We start from the raw sequence: 25,303 nt of genomic DNA, 5'->3' as shown, positions 1-25,303 counted from the left end.
CACTTTTTAACAGGTGACTAGAAACTATCACAATACATTTTAAAAGTAACTCTCAACCCTGCTTATGTAGCATAATGTTAGATAAATACTTTATTATACATTGATATTTTCTTTTAATTGCGCTTGATCAAATTTATGCGTTTCAATATAAAATATTCAACATTTTATTCTGTGGGAGCGTGCCTCTGGACCACTCTAGGTCGGTCCCATACTTCTCACCAGAGCTGGGCATTCCGTCCCAGGGATGGAACAGTCCGTCCCTCCATCCCGGACGGACGCCCATTTTGTGGACGGACGGACAGAGGATGAGAAGTCTAAAAAGGATGGACTAAGCAAGGACGGAAGTGGGTTTTCATCCGTGTCTCTATCCTCTATTTGTCCCTAACCGGGTCAAGTACCGACTGAAGGTGTAGTGTTGGGTTCTTTTAAAAAGCAAGACCATTGCATGTTCTCTTCTACAAAGCCGCCTTCATTAATTACCTGCACAACGCTTTTCATGTGCTAACCAGTAATCACATTGCACATGTATAGTCTACCTTCTAGTGGTTCAACACATGTAATACCATGGATAATGCTACAGGACGAAATTTCACTGACTGACAGAAACACGACTAGCATGTCTTCCATGTGTAATCCGTACCTTATCCCTTTGCATGCGAAATATATCCTTAAGATAAGATAAGATAAGAATGCCTTTATTGATCCCACAGTGGGGAAATTTTCGTTGTTACAGTAGCAAAGATATAGGTCACACAGGGGCGGCGGCATAATGTGGCCATTAATGTATAACATTGACGGCAAACATTTAGAATCAAACCTATGTAGATATACGCAGTAACATGTGTATATACACATGTGTATACACACCAACCTACATCTACATAAAAAATATGAGGAACACTCATTTCGGCCTGTACATAGTACAGAGGAAAAAATACTCTAAGTGACAGTGCTGCAGTGCTGTAGTGAAATGTAAGGAACAGCATTGGATAAAAATAAAACTAGACTAACAGTAGTGGGGAATGTTGAGTATTGCACGGTATTACAGTAGTGGGGAATATTGGGTATTGCACGATACGAGCTCAGGTGCAGGACTGCACAATTGCACTAATGACCGCCAGTTTGTAGAGACTACACAATGTTCTTGTTAAAGAGTCTGACAGCAGCAGGCAAGAAGGAACGGCGGAATCTCTCCTTTGCACAGCGAGGGTGTAACAGTCTGTCACTGAAGGTGCTATGGAGTGCTGTTAGGGTGCCCTGGAGGGGGTGGTCCGGGTTGCCCAGCATTGATGACAGCTTGGCCAACATCCTCCTGTCCCCCACCGAGTCCACAGAGTCCAGGGAGCAGCCCAGGACAGAGCCGGCCCTCTTGACCAGTTTGTCCAGCCGCTTCTTGTCCCGGGCCGAGACGCCGCCTGCCCAGGTGACCACTCCCTGGAAGATGACCGATGCAACCACCGAGTCATAAAAGTTCCTGAGGAGTGTCCCCTGAACCCCAAAAGACCTCAGTCTCCTGAGTAGGAAGAGTCTGCCCTGACTCTTCCTATAGAGGGCGTCTGTGTTGTCGCACCAGTCCAGTTTATTGTTCAGATGAACACCCAGGTACTTGTAAGTTGAGACTCTCTCAACATCTGTTCCCCGGATATTCACTGGTGCAGGTGAAGAGTGCTGGCGCCTACCGAAATCCACCACCATTTCTTTGGATTTCCCCGCATTGATCAGGAGGCGGTTCTGCTGGCACCAATCCACAAAACCCTGAGTAAGTTCTCTGTACTCCCGATCATCTCCGCCTGTGATGAGGCCGACAATCGCAGAGTCGTCAGAGAACTTCTGCAGGTGACAGGTAGGGGTGTTGTAGTTGAAGTCCGAGGTGTAGAGGGTGAACAGGAAGGGAGCCAAGACAGTTCCCTGTGGGGCCCCCGTGCTGCAGAGGAGCACGTCAGACACACAGTCCTGTGTTCTCACATACTGTGGCCGGTTTGTGAGGTAGTCCTGGATCCATGTGGTGAGGTGGTGCGCCACCCCCGCCCGCTCCAGCTTGTCTCCCAGTAGGGTGGGCTGGATGGTGTTGAAAGCACTGGAGAAATCAAAGAACATGATCCTCACAGTGCTCCCCGCCTTCTCCAGGTGGGAGAGTGAAGTGTGGAGGAGGTAGATGATGGCATCATCCACACTGATGCCAGGCTGGTATGCGAACTGGAGTGGGTCCATTGAGGAGCTCACCAGGGGGCGCAGGTGGACAAGGACCAGTCTCTCCAGGGTCTTCATCAGGTGAGACGTCAGCGCCACTGGTCTGAAGCTGTTGAGCTCCTTCGGGTGGGGGGTCTTTGGCACCGGAACCAGGCAGGATGTTTTCCATAGCTGGGGGACCCTGCCCAGCTTCAGGCTCAGGTTGAACATGTGCTGGACAATTCCACACAGCTGGTCTGCGCAGGATTTGAGGAGCTGGGGGCTGATGCCATCTGGACCCGCTGCCTTCCTCGCCTTCATCTTCTTCAGCTGGTTCCTCACCTGAGATGTTGTGAAGGCCAAGGCTGGACAGGAAGGAGTGGTGGCTATCTGGTGTAGCTGGGAGCTGGAGTCTGTGGAGAAAAGAGGGGAGGGGGTGACACGCCCAGCAGGAGGAGTAGGTGGAGACTGCAGCAGGAGAGACTGAGTGGAGGCAGGCATCTGATCGAACCTATTGAAAAAGAGATTCAGCTCATTTGCCCACTGCAGGTCCCCCTCAGTCCGGGTCTTGGGTTGTCCGTGGCCTGAGATGGTCTTCAGGCCCCTCCAGACTCCCCTGGCGTTATTCTGCAGCAGTATGTGGTACATCTTTAGACCATAAAAATCTCTACCAGCATGTACATTTAAATAACCCGGAAGTGGAAGTCTTTATAAATAACCTTGCGTTATTTTGAAATAATTGTTAATTGAAACTCTTGTATTAAAACGCAAAAGTTTTGCAATAAAACACAATAGTATTGCATTATTACTTAAATATTCTCCTGATGTTCCTTGGCTTGCTTCACTCAGCATCATCATCATCTTCATCACAACACGATGGTCTCGTGTTGCAACTAAATGCTATTTTGGTTAAACAGTTGTGAACAATTCAATCCTCTCTTGATACTCCCAGCCAGTAAGTGGATGTGTACAGGAAATTAGCCAGCTAATGATCTTATGATAATGATAAGATATTAAAGTTTATGAGTGCACAGGGTTTTTTCCTTTTTTTTTTTTTTTTTTTTTGGTGCCGCGGAACGACGGAATGTAAGGAGGGAGGCGCTTCAACGGGACGAGGATGTCATTTTTATGAATAAGGATGGAGGGACAAGGACGGAAGGTTATCCAGGTCGCGGACGGAGGGGAGGACGAACCGGCCAAAAAAAAAGCTCTGCTTCTCACCCTTTTTCATTTTGACCTGCCTGGAATGCACACGATCCCATGCACCCCACCCCCCACCTTTTTTTTTTTTTTTAATCTGAGGGTGGACCCCCTTATTGACTCACTGTTTACTTTTATGCATTTTAACCGTTACTCTGTTTTTTGCCTTTATATTTAGTGTTTGAAAATCCCTGCCCGTTTACACAAGATAGAAACTTGTCATGTACATTATTATTTAAAAAGAATCTGTCTGCGCCCCAATTCAACAGCTCGGAAAGGCGGTTGAACCAGTACAATGGAAAATCAGCTTTACTTAAAGTTGTGAATTGATCACCGGCAACTGGCCTACAAACAGCGTGTTATCGGAGCGAGCACACAAGTTGATATTTGTTGATAAATGTCACATCATACCTTAAAGTGGATGTCAACGAAAACATCTTTTTTTCAAGAATATGTTCTATGCAAGCCCACTGGTTGAAACGGGGCATGCTGATAAATATTGTGTTTCTGGAATAAGTGTTAATCCACTCGTTTTTAGCCATCACTGGGTGCGGCCATTTTGTCTTCTGTCGACTGAAAATGACATCACAATTGCTCACAACGACCAATCACGGCTCAGATTCAGAAAACAGGTCAGCCGTGATTGGTCATTGTGAGCAGTTGTGATGTCGTTTTCAGTCGACAGAAGACAAAATGGTTGCCCCCAGAGATGGCTAAAAACGAATGCATTTTGCTGCTTAATTTATATTCCACAAACACAAAATCAGAATGCCGTGTTTCAACTAGTGGGCACATATTCTTGAAAAAAATATGTTTGGGTTGACTTACGCTTTAAGTTCAAAGTTACACTGGTTTTGAATCAAATGTATTGTATTTGGTGATATTATATGATGTTGTAACATTCCTCAGGACATTGACCTGCGGGTCAAGTGGCCCAACGACATCTACTACAGCAATCTGATGAAGCTTGGAGGTGTGCTTGTGACTTCCACTGTGATGGGTTCAACCTTTCATCTGCTAATCGGTAATCTCTTTTTGCCTTTAATTCACTTTTATGTCTCTGCTCCTGCAATCATGTTATCGCAAAAAGACACAATGTGCAATTTTAAAGCACTATATAGCTTTGAAAACATCTGTGTGTTGCTTCATCACATTACAGTCTTTTAAAAATAAAAATGGCTGTGGTATTTAAAAAAAAAAAAAAAAAAAAGACAACACAATTTCAGAAATGGAAGAATTAGTGATAGATGTAAACAAGAATACTGTACCTTGATATCTGCAACAGTGATTGTTACTGAAATAGACAAAACGTTTCACATAGGACTGTTGTGAGGGCTCTTCATCGTGTTGATCTTCATGGTCATCGCCGTAGATAAAAACAAAACAAAAGTAGCGCAGCGGTACATTAAAGCCTGAAGTTTGGTGAAAATCAGAAACATGACTATTAACGTTTGGAGTTGGTCACCTCAAAACTATACTTTTGGTCTGATGAAACTGCATTTGATCTTTAAACAAGATATCTTTTGGAATTTTATTCCATTTCCCTCACGGGATGAATAAAGTTCTATTTATTGACAATAACTACGTTTATATGCAGTCAATATTCAAATTAAGGTCAAAATTCCGATTTCTGAGTCATTCGGCTAAACCGCGTTTAAATAGCTTTAGCGGACAGAGGTACGGCTGCATTTGAATAAACCGACTACTGCTGTATCATGTCTTCATCAGTATCAAAATATGGACCTGTTTCAGTCTGGGGAAGAAAAAAAAACATCTGATGAGGCCAAATCTGGTGAATAAGGAGTGTGAGCAAGGATTCGGTGTACATAATCACCTATACTTCTCACTGAAATCAACCAAACACCACGTCAAAGTTTCCCGCGACATGTAAAATGACTGGCGTGTTGATCTGTGGTGAATGAGCAACAACAAAGGGTTGGCCTGTCTGCTTGATGAAGATAGCAGTGGTGTTTAGTTGCTTTCAAGGTGAGGCCGGACATCTCTGGTATATAAAGCATGCATATGTCATTGAGTACGTGTTTAAATGTGATGTTGTATATTTTCTTCATACAACCAACCAACTATGTTGTTATTTTTCTCCGTTGATATGATCTCCAGGCTGTGGGTTCAATGTGAACAACAATAATCCAACAGTGTGCATCAATGACCTAATCCAGCAACACAACTGCAACCTGCAGCCCCTCAGCTGTGCACAGCTCATTGCTCGAACAGTCAGCTGCCTGGAGGCCTTCATAGACCGCTTTCAACACGATGGTGCAGAGGCAATCCTACCAGTCTACTACAAGAGATGGCTTCACAGGTGAGCACAGTTGACACTTCTACATGACGAACTTGCTTACATGATAATAATTATTCGCTCGCTTTGGGCTGTCATAACTTGGTGAATTTCATATTAAACAAATCTACACGATTGGTCAGTCCACACTTGTGGGTGTTATTTTTTTTTTTTTTACAAATTATTAACCAATCTCAAGTGTTCAATATGGCTTGCCCTCTTTTGCGGTGCGTTGTTGAGAGTTGAACAAACATGCCCTTTTTGGGGTGTCCTGAAACGTGATGATCTTGGAGGTGTGCAAATAAGTGCAAAGCTGCCATCTGTTCCGAATTGTCCATACTTTCTTCTGTAAATCTCTGAACGCAACCTCATACGGCCAGATATTAGTGTTCCAGAATTCAAAACAAAAAGTCACGGGTCACATTGCCCAAAAAGTTGGAAAACGAGCAAAAATACTTAGTAGAAAATTGCAATCAATGTTTGACAGTATGCCGCTTCCACTAGTGGCTCCAGTAACGAGTCCAAAGTTTGCTGTAAGCTAACGACTTGAGCCTTATCCCGATTGCTGTTAGTTTTAAAGGAATACTTTACTAATTTTGCAATTTCAGCAGTCAAAAGTTAATATTTTTTTACAATGAATTTGAGACATTCATTATTTTTCATGTACAATTAACACCTTTAGAAATGCGTGTGTGTGTGTGTATATACAGTGATCCCTCATTCATCGCGGTTAATGGGGGGACAGAACCCGCGGCGATAAGTGCATTAACTTTATCTTTGCACGACAACATCAATAAAGTCCTTTGGATAAAATGCAACGCTGGATTTTAGTTAAGGTAAGCTGTTTTAAGACAACCTAACACAAAAGTAACAAACACTTTCACACTTTATTTGGCAATGTCTTAAGTCGTCCGTGCCGCTGACCGGCCGGGAGCGCGCTGCGCTGCGCTCACGACTATAAACACAGCTGTTGTACTGTACGATCAGATTTTAACAAAACTTTATTAGAGTAAACACATCATTACAAATACAGATGAGAAAGTATCCAGCTTGACTCTGACTAAATCAACGGCACATTTGAATAGTGGACGAGACTAGCGAGAGGCTGCGATGATGCGCACCCAGTCAGCTCACGTACAGTACAGTGTGTGGAAAAGGTAAATCCACTTGTGCTCCCTTTTATGAGTGCCTGCGGGTATGTACAAAGCCTCCGAGTCAACTCATATCTTTGAAACAATGCGTCTTTCTGCAATATAGCTCCTGATATGGCTGTGTTGTTTCATTTTTAATTCATGAATGCTTCTGAAAAATCTGCAATGTACTGAGGGCGCGAAGTAGCGAGAGATCACTGTATATGTATGTATATGTATATATGTATGTATGTGTATGTAAGTATGTATGTATATGCAGAGCTGGGCACTTGACCATTTTGTGCTGGTCTGTCTCCGACCTGGGTACCCTTCCGGCGAAGTCCCTCCGTCCATATTCCTAAAAATGATCGTCCTCCGACCTCGTCCGTCCTCGTCCTTTTAAAGCGGTTATGTCCTTATGTCACCCCCACCCAGCAAAAAAAAAAAAAAAAAAAAAGAACAAGTGTCCGTGCATGACGCCGCGGTAAAGATGCTAATGACAGAGGTTTATTTAAAGCTCATTAGCTCGCTAAGAAGTCAGCTGGTCGAGAGTTGTAATGTAACGCTTTAACAGTGGTCATTGTTTGCATGTCAATGCAGCTGACGTGAAAGAGTCAGTCTCTAAACAGATGGGCGGGAACACCCGGTCCAGGGAGCGTTTTCATTGGTCAGCTCTTCGGGTTGCTGATTGGCTCACAGGTTTCCCGTCCGCTTCCGGAGCACCGACTGGAACACCCTCAGTCCATGTGTGGAGAAACAAATCGCGCAGGAGCAGTATGTTCAACTGAATCTGGCGGCGCGATTCAATTGAAGTCAATGTAGTTAGCGCGGGAGGGTGTATGAATGGCGGCGTGGATGATGCGTTTGGAGTGGTGGGACGCGGAATGACGCACCGAAAATCCGCCCATTCGGCGTGGCTAAACAAATGGACTTTTATCCCTCTTTGCCTCGCAGCAGACAATCAGCATCGGGGAGTACCGTATTTTCCGGACAATAAGTCGCGTTTTTGTTTTTTTCCCATAGTTTGGCCGGGGCGGGGGGTGACTTATACTCTAGAGCGACTTATGTGTGAAATTATTAACATCGTATCCCTTTCCTTTTCAAGGTCAGCAAACAATACACTATCAACAACCACAGGAGGGCGTTCTAAGGCTGCATATAAACCTGCATTACATATTGGCTTTACGACGGGCAGATTAACCTGTAGTGTATATCATTTCACATGTTATTGTAACCCACATAAAGATAAATCCTAAAAGCTATTAAAATGCATGAATAATTTAAACGGTTAAAATCTAATATTGTGTTGAGTAAGTAATTAAAAGCTTATACAAACAGCTAAACACTCAAACTCCACAGATTCCAGGTGTGCAGCGAAGTTGCCTATTTATATTGAGAAATTGCACAACAGAAAATACTTTCAATCTATGCATTACATACACATGTATTTTTATAGATGAGCATATGCTAACGATATGATCACGATTAGCAATAGCGATTAGTATGTTCAGTCAACAACCTACAATCATCCACAATTCAGCTCGTATGTAAATGTCATTACACACAATTGTCTAAGTTAGTTTCAGACGATGGTTGAACAAGAATGAACCACAAACAGGCAGACATGCTAACGATTAGTGATCGCAATTAGCATTAGCGATAGCGATTCGTATGTTCAGTCAACAACACAATCGTCCACAATTCATCTCGTATATAAATTTTGCATGCTCATTTCACACAATTGTCTAAGTTACTTACAGACGATGGTTGAACAAGAATGAACCACAAACAGGCAGTTGCCAGCCATGCCTATGGCTGTGTGTGTGTCATCATGCAGCCACACATGTAAGGAGCAGAGCGCAGGAGGCTAACATAGATAATTACGACCGAATACATAAATACTTTTGGAGACTTGGAAACATTCTACATGGTGGGCGATAAATAAAAGACTTATTTAATCGATCTACAACCGTTTTGTTGAGTTTAAAGTTATCTTACCATAACTTTCTTGTATGCTACATGTTGCTAAATGTTACCACCATAGCTCGATGGAAATGATGTGTACTAAGCGCACAATTCATTTCCTCCAAAAATGCGACTTATACTCACTCCAGTGCGACTTATATTTGTTTTTTTCTTCGTTATAATGCATTTTATGGCTGGTGCGACTTGTACTCTGGAGCGACGTATAGTCCGGAAAATACGGTATTGCGTCACACGCTGGGTCCTGTACATTCGGTGGTAGGGGTGGGCAATATATATTGTCACCAATATCAATCTTGCTTTCACGATGTGCAATTTTACATTAACCAGTATTAATACTGCCTCTAAAAGCATGACGGCCGCAAAGTATGAGGAAATGCTGTAAATCAGCGTGCATTGACGGCAGAGGAGGAGGAAGTGATAATCATTCGCCAAATCAGCGGGCAGGACCCGGTCACGTGACACTGTCCGCACTGCAGCCGAGTTCTGCTTCAAGAATGGAGAAGTGTCCAGCGGGAAATAATAGCAAGGCGCGGGTCCACGTCGCCCGTAATCTGTAAATGGTTTGGGGTTGACAAGACTGACGTTGGTGGAAATAACATTGTTGGATGTGCCAAAACGTTCACCGTGAAGAGAAATTGTGTTCCACCGCGAGCCATACTTGTTTTGCCAGTCGTCGTCTACTCTCAGAGGCACTAAGAGGTAGACAACACAGAAAGCTCCCAATATTGGCCAAAGAAGAGAACGAGGAAGCAAGGAAGTTTCTGTGTGTATGTGCTAAGTGTATTGACTACGGTGACTGCTCTTGAGAACATAATAATTGCCTTCGTGGTGGCAAATAAGCCATGCTAATTGCTAAGCTAACCCAAGAGTAACATGGTTAGCGTGTTTAACATCTCAACTAAGGCTAAGTTCACACCGCAGGCAAATGCGACCCAGATCTGATTTTTTTGCCCATATGCGACCTGAATCAGATTTTTTTTAATGACAGTCTGAACGGCTCGATTCTGATATTTTCAAATGCGACCTGGGTCGCTTTCATATGTGGTCCTAGATCGGATACGTATCCGATCTTTTCCAATGCGTTCGCGGTCAGGCCAGGTCACATATATCCGACATTGAAGTCATCCGGAGCCCAAAATGTGTTTCACGCAGGCAGAGGGAAATTGCTAGCAGCAGGGGATCGAATCTGCAAAGTTGTTTTGAGTAACACTATTGACTTTATATTTTACTTGAATTTAATCCACCTTGAAACATGAAGCATAAAGTGGACATTTGTGGCGATCGTAGTAATTCAGCCACGGCTCAGATCGATTCATTTTTTACGCACGGTTAAGACAAGACGCCATCGTTAGTGATGTCTCCATGAAATTAGATATTAAAGCCGTGCCTCATAATTTCCCCCAAGTACTGTATCTATTTCTACCTGCTACCTAATCGCTTGACTGTATAAATGCTCCGACATGCTGGACCACATTAACTTCCGCAAACACACCGTCGGGTGTGACTTCGTCTCTTCTTCTACTCATGTGGGCCACTTTGACGACGCATGTGTTCATACAGCAGACAAGACCAAGGTCGCATTTATAATGTAATATGAACGCTTACACAAAAAAAATCAGATTTTTTCCAAAAATCCAAATTGAGCATTAAGACCTGCAGTGTGAACCTAGCCTAAGTGCTTGGGTGATACGAGTCCACTTTTCACAGAGGTCTGGCTGGAACCGCGTAAATCGGAGGCTATCCAACTCTGCATAGCAAAATAGCAGGCAAATTACTACGTTTGGACTCATCTTGCCATCCATCCACCTATTATCTATTCCGCTTATCCTCACAAGGGTCGCGGGGACGCTGGAGCCTATCCCAGCTGTCCTCGGGCCCGGAGAAAACCCATGCAGGCACGGGGAGAACATGCAAACTCCACACAGGGAGGCTAGCTGGGATCGAACCCATGACATCTGAACTGTGAGGCGGATGTGCTAACCTAACCAGTCGACCACCGTGCCGCCCTACATACATATATGCATACACTGTATATACCTATACATACAGTACACTTGGAATAGGTGGGATGGATATTATTCTATAAAAGTTTACCTTAGACAGGAACACACCTGTCTTTTTTTTGTTTTTGTTGCAGCGGAAGTCTGGTGCGTCTTTGGAGCGAGGATGGAGATGAAGCTGAGGTGGTGGGTCTGGATAGCAATGGCTTTCTTCAAGTCCACAGTATGAAGCAGGGTATTGTTTCAGTGGAGCCTGACGGAAATTCTTTTGACATGCTGAAGAACCTGGTGGTCATCAAGCAACATTAGGTCCAAAAAGCATCTTGATGTTATCATTTCTCATGTCACTATGTTTTTGTTAATATGACATGTTTTGGGCAGTACTTTATTCTGTTTTGCTTGAACATTGGTTTGATTCATTTAGAATTATTTGTTTGTATTTGTAAGTGAAAGTTTAGTCGTACTCGCCGACGGACGGCCGCTTAAATGTAGAGGCGGACCGGCCTTAATACGGGTACTATTTTTTTTCCCTTTGGGAAAAATGACGGACGACGGCAGGTACCCTCGCTGTTGACGGACGCTCAATTTATAGTAAAATGCCCTGCATGATTGTATGTCAGGAAACAGCAGTCCTGTGGATGCTTTGGTTGACCTGCTTCATCTGTTCCATTTGAAAGTTTTTTTTGTTTTTTTTTTCTCAAAGGTGGGGAGGCGATTGTCTCTCTCTCTCAAAAAAAAAAGACTGATCCCAAAATATATACGGACTCAATTACTGCATTTTCCTCCACTCTTTCATGCCATAATGACTGTAATCCTTAACAAAAACTTAGCACAAAAAAAACATCTTCCTTGCATGCCGATATACATAATGTCCACTTGGTGGTGCCAGAGGGGATTGAACGACATTAGAAGCTTCAACACGAATCACGGAGGCCGATATTACTTTTCAGTAAAAAAGAAAATATTGTCATTAAAAAAAGGTAACTCTTTAACTTTGTTGAAATGTCTTCAAGCATAGTTTTACTGAACAATTTTTCAGATTTCATTGTTTACTTTTTAAAAATTATTATTACTATAAATTTTTAACAATACTGTACACATCTTTGTTATGAAATTCTAACAAAAATTCCAGGGAGCACACAGGGTCGTCATCATGTCGTAAAAAGTTAAATGAAGGCCTATACAATAGCTCCATGTAGTTTTCGACAGTAAGTCCTCCAAAATTTCAAAATGACATAAATGTTAACTTGTGATGTTTGCTGGCATAATTCCCCCACGGAACTAATGGTTGAGGGATGTGTTGGGGGACGAGTTGTTACGAGGGTTGCAACTTCCGTTTAGTTATTTTTTTCTTCCTGTTTATGCCTCAGTGATGTTCAGTAAAGCCTTTGATAGACCTGCGTCTCCTTTCCTTCAGCACCACACAACTTTCAAAATCTTTGATTTTGTGTCTGAAAGTGGACTGTGACGTTGTCCGCACACCTCTACCTCATCTTGCCACACAACTTCTGTTCTCCGCTGTGCCAGCTTCTTCCATTTGTTACCACCTAAGGAGTATCCACTGCATAAAGTGTCATCTGATTTCAAGCAGCCAACTTCCATGCGTATTTCGCACCCATCACCCTATGAAAGTAGACTTCTTATCTGTCTTGAATCAAAATGAAACATTTGCAAAATCAACATTTTTGCCCATTAGAGTATTTCAATCATAATTTATGTTTGAGCATTTTCTGCACTGTAAATGTGAAGTAATGTCCTGTTTTTGTGTACAGGGATTGATATTGAATCTGATTGTTTAATTAATGAAATAATCAACAGATTCAATTGTGGAAATGGCCCAAGTGTACTTACTACATAAAAACAGCTGCCAGACTGTAAACGATGCACAGCTGACATACAAACAAATGTAATGTGTTGTACATTACATCTTTAAGGTTTGAGACAACAGCTGAGTTCTAGTATACAGACACCTAACATTTTCTGTTTGATTTGCCATGTCTTTTGGTCAAATTGTGTGTTGCTTAAATGCAGCTCATCGCTTCTCAGGTACCAAATTCAATGTCATGTCATCTTCCAAACCGCTTATCCTATACAGGGTCGCGGGGAGTTGCTGGAGCCTATCCCAGCCGTCAATGGGCGAAGGCAGACTACACCCCGAACTGGTCGCCAGCCAGTCGCAGGGCACGCATAGACACTGTCACTGAGCGGGAATCGATCCCACGCTGCCCGCACACAACTCAGGCGTGTGTACCACTACACTATCAGCGGACATACCAAATTCAATGTCCATTCACAATGACAAATGGAAGTGAACTTGTACATGCCTACTATTTTGCGCAAAAATAGTCAATTACATAGACATGGAAAAAAATGGGCTTCCAACTATGCTCAGTCCGTCTATTTCTTTTTTTAAGTTTCAGGTCTATTGTTTATCACCTAAAAAACGGGTGTCCATCATAGGTGGATAGGCGGACTGGTCCGTCACACAGGCGGAATGCCCAGCTCTGCAAATGATGTTGGACCAAGGAAGACAACTGCACGGGCATGCACATCCTCTCAGATGAATTGACGGTGATGGCGCTGCAAAACAGAGGAACCTTGAACTCTACCGCTGATTGAACTGTACTGAACCCCCCTTTGAGGAAGATACCTGATGTGTAACTATTGAACTTGATAATATAAGTTAACCAATTTGAGCATCCATAGACATAGTATCAAGTTGTTTAAAAAAATGTTTAAAGAAAAAAAAAGTGTATTGAGGAGGAAAGTCCAAGTTATGGGTATGACAATTCCCCCTGGCCAGAGCCCAAACGGTCATGGCCCCAGGCCTTAACTTCTTCCTTTAATCACACGCGTCCTACAGTGATGTCGGACTTTCACAAGAGTCAAAACTGCCTCAGACGGTTAGAGTCTGTGCACCTGTGTCTAAAGCTAAACTGGCAGGGTTTTTCCTTTCTGAACCCGGATTTCCTATCTCTGCCGCAGTCAGAGTTTGGTCCAAATTGCCAGCAGTGGTTTTGTTTCCAGAGAGCGTTGGATTCAGCCAAGGCTGCTATTTGTCACCGCTTCTGTTTATGGACAGATTGTCTAGGCAGGAGGAGGACCTTGGAACGACCCGGGACATGACTTTGTTTCCGAGGTGGCCTGGGAAAAAAGGTGGCCTCCCAAAAGAGCTGGACAAATTAGCTGGAGAGAGGGCAGTCTGGGCTTACCTGTTATAAAGCTGCTTGCCCCGCGACCCAACCCCACACAAATGGAAGACATTGGATGAATTTATTTTAATGGAAAGGTGCCATGTCATGCTAAATTAACCTTTTTTTTTTTTAGCCATTTGATTAAGTCAGTTAACCATTCTATTTTATTTATAGTTCATTTATTCAACAAAATAAATGGAGTACACTGGTCATTTAAGGTCTTCATTGACAGCTTCATGCTCCCGCTCAGGAAGTTCCAACTTCTCACACAGTCTTAGCTTGAAGGTCAAATGTTGAGCAATCTCATTTGGATCAGTGTACAGTGAAGTAGGAACACTCTGAAAGACAGAAAAAAATCCTGTGTGACCATCGTTTTAAAGATTTTTAGAAAACATGTTCTTGATTGGAAAGGTTCATTGATAGCCTTATTGAATGTCAATGATATTATTTTGAGTTAATTTTGGAAAAATACTGTTCAAAAAGACAAATTAAGGGAACAGTGGTTAATGTGCAATGCGCAAAAAATGCAATGGAAACAGTGCGTTGAAATGACAAGAAAGCTGTTATGTAATTTGGAGGTGTGTGGGGGACGGGGTGAAAGGAAGTGTTTTATTAACAAGAACATTGTGTAGTCTCCACAAACTGGCGGATATTAGTGCAATTGTGCAGTCCTGCGCCTGAGCTCATATCGTGCAATACCCAATATTCCCCACTACTGTAATACCGTGCAATACTCAACATTCCCCACTACTGTTAGTCTAGTTTCATTTTTATCCAATGCTGTCCCTTAAATTTCACTACAGCACTGTCACTGAGTATTTTTTCCTCTGTACTATGTACAGGCCGAAATGAGTGTTCCTCATACTTTTTATGTAGATGTAGGTTGGTGTGTATGTACACATGTTACTGCGTATATTTACATAGGTTTGATCCTAAATGTTTGCCGTCAATGTAATACATTAATGGCCACATTATGCCGCCGTCCCTGTGTGACCTATATCTTTGCTGCTGTAACAATGAAAATTTCCCCACTGTGGGATCAATAAAGGCATTCTTATCTTATCTTATCTTATTAAGTGTGACCGTTTACCACTTTTTGAGGAAATACACTGTTGGAATGTTTTGCAGGTCTTGAGGGCATAAGCCCAATTAGCAATTTACAAAAACAACTACTTACTCAATGAGTGTTCGGTTTCATCTTTCAAGAAGGTATGCTATATAAATAAAGACTCACACAAGTGATTGAATTTACTCATCTGTTTTCTTTTCCATCTCTGAAGTTCAGGAATCATACTATGATCAGATCTGGGCAGCTTTTCCATCCTCGCGAATGCTCTCATCCGAGACGGGCGACGGCAGAAAAGGTCTAATATGCAGCCCTCACATTTATACGGTCTTCAAAATCTAAACATAATGTGGGCTGGTCTCCTCCCTGGCTGGCCCTGCCTATGGGGCTGATCTTCTCCAGCTGATCCCATGCTCAGATCAGGGCACGCTGACTCTAATGCTACGTTCACACCAAATACAAATGAGCGTTCTGCTTCACTTTATTCGCTGGCGGTCCACGGGAAATTTGAAAACTGAATGCCGCAGCCGCTCATTCTCGCACATCAGAGACGGGAGGGGCTTTGCCTGGTAGTAGACGACGACTGGCAAAATAAAAAAAAAAAGGTTTCAACATCGCAATCAGGTGGCCGACACAGTGCTAAATCTAAAGCAAACAGTATTGCCGTCTAAAGAAAGAAAGTCAAAACATATCAAGCTCCTTACTCATGGTTCTTCAAGCCTGGTCTTTTTTTTTCTTGTCCCGGTAATGGTAAGTGGCCGGGTCATATAGCTCGGGATGTCCACAAACCGCAATGATAATATTTTCCTCTATTTAGCGCTCTGCGCACAAGACTCGCCGAGTGTACAGGACGCTGTGTGACGTAGTACTCTCCGAAGCAGATTGGCTGCCACAAGGCAAACCGCAAAGAAAGTTCCTTTTTTTGACCACGGCGAATTGACGTATTTTCGGTGTGTCCCACCGCTCCAAACGCATCATCCGCGCCACCCCGCACGCAACCACAACCGCGAACTACATTGACTTCAATTTGAAACGCCCCGCCAGAAACGCTCCCAACGGATATGGTGTGAATGCAGCATAACACTTTTAACTGATTATGCGATGTCCATAAATGTGTATTGCCATTAGGGGTGGGCAATATGGGCAAAAAAAAAAAAAGCATCCCGATATTTTTTCAAAAAACTCGATGATATTCGACAAAAAAAAAATTGAATCTGCACTTGCTTCACAGACTAATTGTGGAACTCTTAAATTGCTAAATACAGCTTCTGCGAAACATAATGATATTCTATGACGATATTTAACAATAAAGAACAAATAAATTATGTATAGACTAACTTAGATTGATTTTTGGGAACATTTATGTCATTTAAACGTCTCTGATTATTCCATAATGATATGACATATATAATGACATTTTGAGCTGCAGTAAGTACTAGTGTACCACTGCCAACAGCAATCAGAATGAGAAAACAATTATTTAATATGTGACGTGTGACGAAGTGTCACCCAGCGAGAGAATAAAAGACGTCGTCATGACAACGCCCATTCTCACACATTGGCCACCATATTCAGAATCAAGTTGAATAACAAAACTGGAATTTACCGAAAAGTGCATTCATCACTGTGACTTTAGACTTTATTCATTTTTGGGTGTATCCTGGCGTCACACTAATAAGACGCCGTAATTTGTGCAACATGCCTCGGGAATACAGCCTAGTTATGAATGATGCGGACTAAAAGCGTGTAAACTGAATGTTAACTGATCATCCAGGATGTTACGTTTGTAAAGTACTGTGTGTGTGTGTGGGGGGGGGGTGTGCGTGTGTGTGTGTTTGTGTTTGCGTGCATTTATATTTATTGGTTCAACTCGGCGACTGTTTTCTGAGTGTGTGTGTTTAAGCTTTTGTTTAGCGTGCTTGCGCGGTCGCCAAGTTTTCCTCATAATCCGTATGGCTCGTGGTGCAACAGAATTGCTCTTCACGGTGACCATTTTGGCACATCTAACAAGGTCATCCCCACCGACGTCAGTCTTGTAAACCCCAAACCCAGAGCTGGGCAGTCCGTACCTGGGCCGGACCGGTCCCCCATCCGGATGCCCATGTTTTGGGTGGTGGGGTGGCTGACAAATTTTTTAAAAATGGCTGGAAGTCGATTTTAGTCCGGCCCATTCATGCGTGTGACGTGCTCGCGAGGCGGCAAAATTTCATCTCAGCCTACTCAGTGAAAGGCTTCTTTTTAGGCTTCTTTCTACTCCCGCGTCGGCGCGAGCGACAACTGATGTTATAGGGATTTTGGTATTGCCCCCCAGCACACCCGGCCCCCTCTTGTAATGGTATGCCCCAGTTGCAGGTGGGAGGCGCGGGTTACATGATGTGATAATGAGGAAATACAAACACGCTTGAGCGCACGTTGCTGTCTCACATGTTGCGATGACATCCAGTTTCCCCACACGTATGCCCCACGCAGCTCGTTGCTGCTGCAAAGCAACTAGTTTAGCAACTTTGTGTGTGGAAAGAATTTACTCACCCACGTTCCCGCTTAGCCGCCTCCTTCGCAATAAAATTAAATGCATCGTCTAGTCATCTCGGTCCCTTTATGGTTGTAGCAGGCACGATATCCATTGTGGTCGCTGTCTTTTTGAAGCGACGCCCCCCGACTTGTTTCAAAATAACTTGTGTCCACGAGTATATATATTATTATTATATATATACATTTTTGGAGTATATTCAAGTTGCGTGCAGCACTGACTCAAGGATGATGCAGTCACATCAAGGTGGAGTTCATGCACTTCTCTGGCGTCTTCCCTATTTCCGAAAATACGCCATAGCAAACCAGCTGTGTATACTAGTTTGCTGGTATGCTTTTATTTTGAAGGCCGAGAAGGAGGGGAAGTGTGGAAAATAAATAAGTAACTTGGCTACGACTTCTAGTCGTCAGTTGAAGCCAAATAATTAAACAATACGACAAATCCAATGCAAGTAAGCACGTGCAGTTGGCTAAGTACTACTGGCACATTTCAAGCGTGTCCACAGCGGGTTCAAATTGTAAATTAGCCAGCTAATGATCTTTACAAAGCCTCTGCCGCTCGAGCATTTCTCCCGCGGCGACGTCAATCAATGCTACTTTTTTTTTTTTTTTTTTTGGTCGGAGGGCGAAATGTTTATGAATATGGCCGGGCAGTCGCGGCCCGGAAGGGTACCCAGGTCAAGGGTGGAGGGTCGCGGCCGGACCGGCAAAAAATGGTCAAGTGCCCAGCTCTGCCCAATCCATTTACAGACTACGGACGACGCGGACTCGCGTCTCGCTATGAATACACCCGCTGGACACTGCTACATATATGAAACACGTTAGCCGGGCTGCTAACAGAGTCACGTGACCGGTTCCTGCCCGCTGATTGGGCAAATGATTATCACTTCCTCCTCCTCTGCCCTCAATGCACCCTGATTTTCAGCATTTCCTCATAGTTTGCGGCCGTCGGCTGACTCGCTTTTCGAGGCAGTATTAATACTCAATGTCAAATTACGCATCGTGAAAGCATGATTGACGATGATATCGATCACGATATATATCGCCCACCTCTAATTGCCATATTGGTTGTTGGTTAACCTGTTGTCTAATATAAGATCATTCATATAGATTTACTGTAGATCCTTCAACACTCCACAGTCTGTCTTCAGGTGGTGGTGAAGGGTGGCAATTCTTCCATAATTACGTTTTCCATCTTTCAGTACAGGGACTCCTCACTTTACGAACGAGTTCCGTTCCTACACTGGCGATGTAACCTGAATTTCCGCCTATGTTGGATTTTACTGTTCAAGTCGAAAAAAAAGTGCTTGGCATAAAAAAAACGAAAATACATTAAAATAAAGAGCACAAGATGCTCTATGTAGCATTACTGCTGAGAAATGGATGGAGGAGGGAGAAATAGGCGAAAACGGCAAAGACACATGATCGAGACACGCTGCGCATGTGTTTGGAATGCAACACCGCAAATAGACTAGCAGAGGTAAACAAGCTCAGAGATGCAGCACAAAAGAACACTTTTGGAGAGAGGAGGAAACCACCCGCTTCATTCATGTGGTGAGTGACATGAATATCGAGTGTTTTATTGACAGTTGAGAGTCATGTCATGTCACCTTCCAAACCGCTTATCCTATATAGGGTCGCGGGGAGTTGCTGGAGCCTATCCCAGCCGTCAATGGGCGAAGGCAGACTACACCCCGAACTGGTCGCCAGCCAGTCGCAGGGCACACATAGACACTGTCACTGAGCGGGAATCGATCAATGATTAAAATGCTAAATATTTTAAGACTGCATGTTTAAAAAAAGGTTAAATTCATAAAGATAGCATCCGTAACAATTAGGGCTGCACGACATTGGAAAAGCATGCGATATGCAATATGGTTGTTGAATATAGCAATCATCAAGTAATGACATTTTTATTATCACATGAAAGAATTTTAAAAAAATCATGCAGCAAAATAAGCAAGCTCAATGTATTCTGAGCTTATTAACTGTAACTTATTACTCGAGATAATGTTCTACTTTTGGATGGCTATGCACATTTACAGTGGGTACGGAAAGTATTCAGACTCCTTGAAATTTTTCACTTTGTCATTACAGCCATCTCCCAAAATCCAAAAGTTCATTTTATTTCTCATTGATGTACATTCAGCACCCCACCTTGAGAGAAAAAAACAGATATGTAGAAATGTTTGCATAGTTATTAAAAAAGAAAAACTGAAATATCATATGGTCATAAGTATTCAGACCCTGTACTCAGTATTGAGTAGAAGCAGCCTTTTGAGCAAATGCCGCCAAGAGTCTTCTTGGGAATGACGCAACAAATTTTTCACACCTGGATTTGGGGATCCTCTGCCATTCTTCCTTGCAGATCTTCTCCAGTTCTGTCATTTTGGATGGTGAACGTTGGTGGACAGCCATTTTCAAGTCTTTCCAGAGATGCTCAATCGGGTTTAGGTCAGGGCTCTGTCTGGGCCAGTCAAGATCGGTCACAGAATTGTTCTGAAGTCACTGCTTTGTTATTTTACCTGTGTGCTTCACATCATTGCCCTGTTGAAAGGTGAACCTTCGGCCGAGTCTGAGGTCCTGAGCACTCCGGAAGAGGTTTTCCTCCAAGATATTTCTGTGCTTGGCCGAATTCATCTTTCCTTCAATTGCAACCAGTCGTTCTGTCCCTGCAGCTGAAAAACACCCCCACAACATGATGCTCCCACCACCACATTTCAATGAAAGGATTGTATTGGGCAGTGGATGAGCAGTGCCTGGTTTTCTCCACACATACCGCTTAGAATTAACACCAAAAAGTTCCATCTTGGTCTCATCAGACCAGAGAATCTTATTTCTCATTGTCCAGGAATCCTTCATGTGTTTTTTGGCAAACTCTATGTGGGCTTTCATGTGTCTTGCACTGGGAGGCTTCTGTCGGGCCACTCTGCCATAAAGCCCAGACTGGTGGGGGGCTGCAGTGATAGTGGACTTTGCGGAACTTTCTCCCGTCTCCCTACTACATCACTGGAGCTCAGCCACAGTAGTGATCTTTGGGTTCTACTTTACCTTTCTCAGGAAGGCTCTTCTCCCACGATTGCTCTGTTTGGCCGGACGGCCAGGTCGTGGAAGAGTTGTGGTCTTCCCAAACTTCTTCCATTTGAGGATTTTGGAGGTCACTGTGCTCTGAGGAACCTTGAGTGCTGCAGAAATTCTTCTGTAACCTTGATCAGATCTGTGCCTTGCCACAATTCTGTCTCCTATCTTTGTGGGCAGTTCCTTTGACCTCATGATTCTCATTTGCTCTGACATGCACTGTGAGCTGTTATAAAGTCCAATCAGTGTAATTAAACACAGCTGGACTCCAATAAAGGAGCAGACCCACCTCAAGGAAGATCAGAAGAAATGGACAGCACGTGAGTTAAATATGAAGGTCATTGCAAAGGGTCTGAATACTGATGACCATATCATATTTCAGTACATTAATGAAAAATAAAATGAACATTTTTGATTTTGGCAAATGGCTACAATGACACAGAAAGTGAAAAAAACCAAGGGGTCTGAATACATTCCGTACCCACTGTCACTAGAGGGCAGGGTTCGACATGAACGGTGGCCCAATGGCCACCAAGTGACTGTGTCAGACCACCTAAAGTGTACTAATGGCCAGTGCTGGTTCTTGCAGGGCCACCACAATTTGGTTTGTGATGGCCCAACGTAGAACGCTGGAGGGGTCGAAAAGTCACTAAATACAGCAAAAATGTTGATCAAAATCAAAATAAAACCACCATTTTTAAAATAAAAGAATCATATAGTTTGCATTTTCTTTGGATTCAAGAACATGGCAGGAGAAGGTCATAGACTGTAGAGGGGCTGGATGTAGCCCGCAGGCCATAATTTGCCAGATCTGATATGGAACAACCTTTAGGTTTTTGTACAAAGCTTACCTTCAATTCTGCTATGTTGCTTTCCCTTGTGCAGAACTCTCTTAACATGTACTTCTGTCCAGCCTGGAAGCAGAAGAAATCTCAAACTGTCTATGTGGTTAAACGGAATGGAATGGAGTATGTTTATGATTACCAAATGCAAGTAAAGACAGTCTTTTCCAACACAGTTTTTAGACATTATGTTATGATTGGAATCACGGAAGTTTGCCTAACCTTAAATGGAACACGTAATTTCCCATTGTGTCACTACTTATTGCTCCAAATTTTATGTAAGAAAATAGAAATCAAAACATGTGGTGCATGCTGCTTTAATTTCTTCAACCTTATGCCCTGTAAACTTACCTCATAATATAGTCGTGTGTCATTTATTCTTATCAGCACACCATCCACTCGCAGGAAAAAACGCAGTAATGTGAAGAAACTGGTGGGCATCACCCTCTGCATGGCATGGCATCACATACAGTAACGTCACAGACAAAGGGACTCACAATAGTGTCAATTTAAGAAAATGTGCAAAGACAAAAACTGCTATTAAAAACTGTGTGCAAACAGTTCAAGAACGCTGAAAACTGATTGTGCAGGGGACCAGATATCTACCATTTCAGCCATCATGTGCTGAACAACACACACACTCACAAGGATTGTGTGTGACTGCACATGATTCTATAAGTATCTCTGACCACCAACTATAGTTCAACTAGGGATACTTAAGTAGACGCCAAGGCATTGTCTGTTTAGCTGTGAGACACTGTCCCTATAGTATGTCCTAGGTCTGCACTGAGATCTAGACTGCTTCCAGGTAAACTCAGACCCGGGTAAGCGGAAGCCAACAAATGGATGCATAATAAATACACTATGGATAGATACGCTATGATTTTAGTTTTGTTATAAGTACATAATCCTATGAATTTGGAAAAAGATCGGGTCACAGTAATCCATGAGCCGACACCTTACCTTACCGTGTACCATTTGCGTGTCCCAATGATCATAAGAGCTAAGTTGTCTGGGGCTTGATGCCCCTAACAAGTTCACCCATGGCAAACAGGACCTAGGTGAGGGACCAGACAAAGCATGGCTCAGAAACCCGTTATGATGATTAAAAACTTTGGTCCACAATTTCCCCTGCCCGGATGCAGGTCACTGGCGCTCCCCCTGTGGAGCCAGGCCTGGAGGCAGGGCTTGCTGGCGAGCGCCCGGGGTTTGGGCCTGCACCCATGAGGCCCAGCCCGAAAAGGCAATGTGGCTCCCACTTCCCATGGGCTCAGCACCTGTGGGAGGGGCCAAAGGAGTCGGGTGCCCTGTGAGCTGGGCGGCAGCAAAAGGCAGGGGCCTTGGCTAGCTCCTCGGAGATGGAATGTCACCTCTCTGGCAAGGAAGGAGGTCAAGCTGGTGTGCGAGGCAGAGAAGTTACGACAAAATATAGTCAGGCTCTCCTCCACGCACAGCTTGGGCTCTGGCACCTGTCCTCTCAAGAGGGGTTGGACACTCTTTCACTCTGGAGTTGCCCAAGATGCCAGAGGTGCCGAGCAGGTTTGGGCATACTTATTGCCCCCCCTGGCTTGGTGCCTGTACATTTGGGTTCACCCCGGTGGATGAGAGCATAGCCTCCCTCTGCTTAGGGTGCGGGGACCGGTCCTGACTGTTGTTTGTGTCTATGCACCAAACAGCAGTTTAGAGTACCCAACTGTTTTGGAGTCCTTGGAGAGTATGCTGGAGAGCAGAAGCTCCCCCTGGGGACTCCATCCTTCTGCTGGGGGACTTCAATGCTCACGTGGGCAATGACAGTGAGACCTGGAAGAGCGCGATTGGGAGGAATGCGTCCCCTCATGATCTGAACCAGAGTGATGTTGTTAACTGGACTTCTGTGCTATTCATGGATTGTCCATAACAAACACCATTTTCACACATAAGAATGTCTATATTTGCATCTGGCATCAGGTCACCCTAGGCCGCAGTTCGATGACCGACTATGAAGTCGTATCATCGGTTTTGCCGCTGCATGTTTTGGACACTCAGGTGAAGAGAGGGGCGGGGCTGTCAAAGATCACCACCTGGTGGTGTGTTGGCTCCGATGATGGGGGAATGTCTGTGCGAACCGGAACACCCATACGTATTGTGAGGTTTTGCTGGGAACGTCTGCCAAATCCCCTGCCAGAACCTTGCCCATGTCCCGGGGTAAGCAGAGGACACTGAGTCAGAGTGGACTATATTTCGCGCCTACAACTGGGGGTTCAGTATCTTGCTCAAGGATAGTTTGATAAGGTCCCATTGGCCGGGGATCGAACCCACAACCTCTGGAGAGACGACCACCCTACAGTACCATGTTCACGAGTGACAGTAGGATGGAGCGTGAGATCGACAGGTGAATCGGTGCTTTGTCTGCTGTGATGTGGATCCTGTATCGGTCTGTCGTGGTGAAGAAGACCGGTCGAACTACGTTCCTACCCTCACCTATTGTCACAAGCTGTGTGGGTTGTGACCGAAAGAACAAGATCCCAGACACAATCGGCTGAAATGAGCTTCCTCCGCAGGGTGTCTGTCTCTACCTTAGCGATAGAATGAGAAGCTCGGTCATCCGGGAGGGACTCAGAGTCAAGCCACTGCTTCTCCACATTGAGTTGAGCCAAATGAGGTGGCTAGGGCATCTGATTAGGATGCCTCCTGGACGCCTCTCTGGTGAGGTGTTCCGGGCACAGCCCGCCAGCAGGATGCCCCGAGGATGACCCAGGATACGTTGGAGAGACAATGTCTCCCGGCTGGCCTGGGAACCCTTCTGAAAGAGCTGGAAGACATGGCTGGCGAGAGGGAAGTCTGTACTCCCTGCTGAAGCTGCTGCCTCTGCGACCGACTCCGGAAAAGCAGCAGATAATGGATGGATGGAAGGTCATAATAATAGAGACAAGACTACGTATGAAGTGTTGGTGCTGTTACTTTAAGGGCACTAAAAAAAACTATGAACAGGTTTGCTCTGGTCATGGGTAGGGATGTAACGATAACGGCAATATCACAATATTAAAATTGCCACGGTATCGTTGTCATCATGTTATGATATTGAAAGTAGCACACCTCCATCAGCAAAACATTACTTTTCGCACGCCTCACTCGAATAAAGCATTGTGAATTACATAGACTATGATACTTTGCACCGCTAAGCCAATAGGAACACATGACAATAAAATGACTGGCCAAGACTATTTCTTTTTCACTACTGTTATTATGTACAAAACACAATATTGTGCTTCCCCCCCCAATTTCATGAGTTTTTTTACAGTATCGTAAGCTCCTTTATGTCGCCAACCTCTCCATAATATTGTGGTGATTACTATATCGTGAGGTTCATATTGTGATAATATTGTATCGTGACGTTTGGATATCGTTACATCCCTAGTCATGGGGAGAAGTATCAAGACAAGACTCACAATTTTAACACTTATCATTGAGACCCCGTGGTCATGCAGCTCATCTTCAAACAGTAGGACTTCATCAAAGAACACAATCTGTTCACGGGCCCTGAGCTTCTCCAAGTTAATTCTTTCTTTTGTCTCAGTCACCTTGAAATCAATGAGAGAAACAAGACACAGGTTGTAGTAGCATAGTAGCAAATCTTAAGAGTGGCTACATTTACATGGACAAAATTTCTTTAATCCGATCAGAGCTCGGATTAAAATTCTGATCGAACGCACTGTTTTCATGGACACAGTCCGATTAGGATTTGCGTGTTCATGCGTGTACACTTTCGAGTGAATAAATGATTTCGACATTCACCAGATTGACCAAATATACCAGAAATAGTAGTAGAAGAAG

The 25,303-nt window shown here is 43.8% G+C and overlaps 2 protein-coding genes across 11 annotated transcripts in view; one reads left to right on the top strand and one right to left on the bottom strand.

Moving 5' to 3' along the window:
* hlcs (holocarboxylase synthetase (biotin-(proprionyl-CoA-carboxylase (ATP-hydrolysing)) ligase)) overlaps positions 1-12,177 on the top strand; it is a 51,154-nt gene extending 38,977 nt beyond the window's left edge. For both annotated transcript variants that reach the window (XM_086013003.1, XM_086013004.1), the window contains exons 9-11: positions 4,279-4,393; positions 5,488-5,689; positions 10,919-12,177. In XM_086013003.1, the coding sequence (XP_085869129.1) occupies positions 4,279-4,393; positions 5,488-5,689; positions 10,919-11,090 (489 nt within the window). In that variant the 3' untranslated portion in view covers positions 11,091-12,177. The remainder of the gene's footprint in view (positions 1-4,278; positions 4,394-5,487; positions 5,690-10,918) is intronic.
* A 1,867-nt stretch (positions 12,178-14,044) lies between these two features.
* Positions 14,045-25,303, bottom strand: part of tiprl (TIP41, TOR signaling pathway regulator-like (S. cerevisiae)) — a 35,962-nt gene continuing 24,703 nt past the window's right edge. The window contains exons 5-11 of one of the 9 annotated variants that reach the window (XR_015081903.1): positions 24,919-25,050; positions 24,046-24,337; positions 21,842-21,937; positions 21,500-21,562; positions 20,350-20,937; positions 19,903-20,248; positions 14,122-14,313 (exon numbers count right to left, since the gene is read on the bottom strand). Coding sequence is in view for 3 of the 9 variants with exons in the window: in XM_086013005.1 (XP_085869131.1) it covers positions 14,185-14,313; positions 21,500-21,562; positions 21,842-21,937; positions 24,919-25,050 (420 nt within the window). In the remaining 6 variants the exon portion in view is untranslated. The other 8 variants (XR_015081902.1, XR_015081898.1, XR_015081901.1 and 5 more) reach the window with 8 other exon arrangements.

Source organism: Filicampus tigris, chromosome 17, assembly GCF_054856515.1.
Source record: "Filicampus tigris isolate MCC_2025a chromosome 17, RoL_Ftig_1.0, whole genome shotgun sequence".
NCBI classification, from domain to species: domain Eukaryota; kingdom Metazoa; phylum Chordata; class Actinopteri; order Syngnathiformes; family Syngnathidae; genus Filicampus; species Filicampus tigris.
This window is presented reverse-complemented; position numbering and strand designations above follow the sequence as displayed.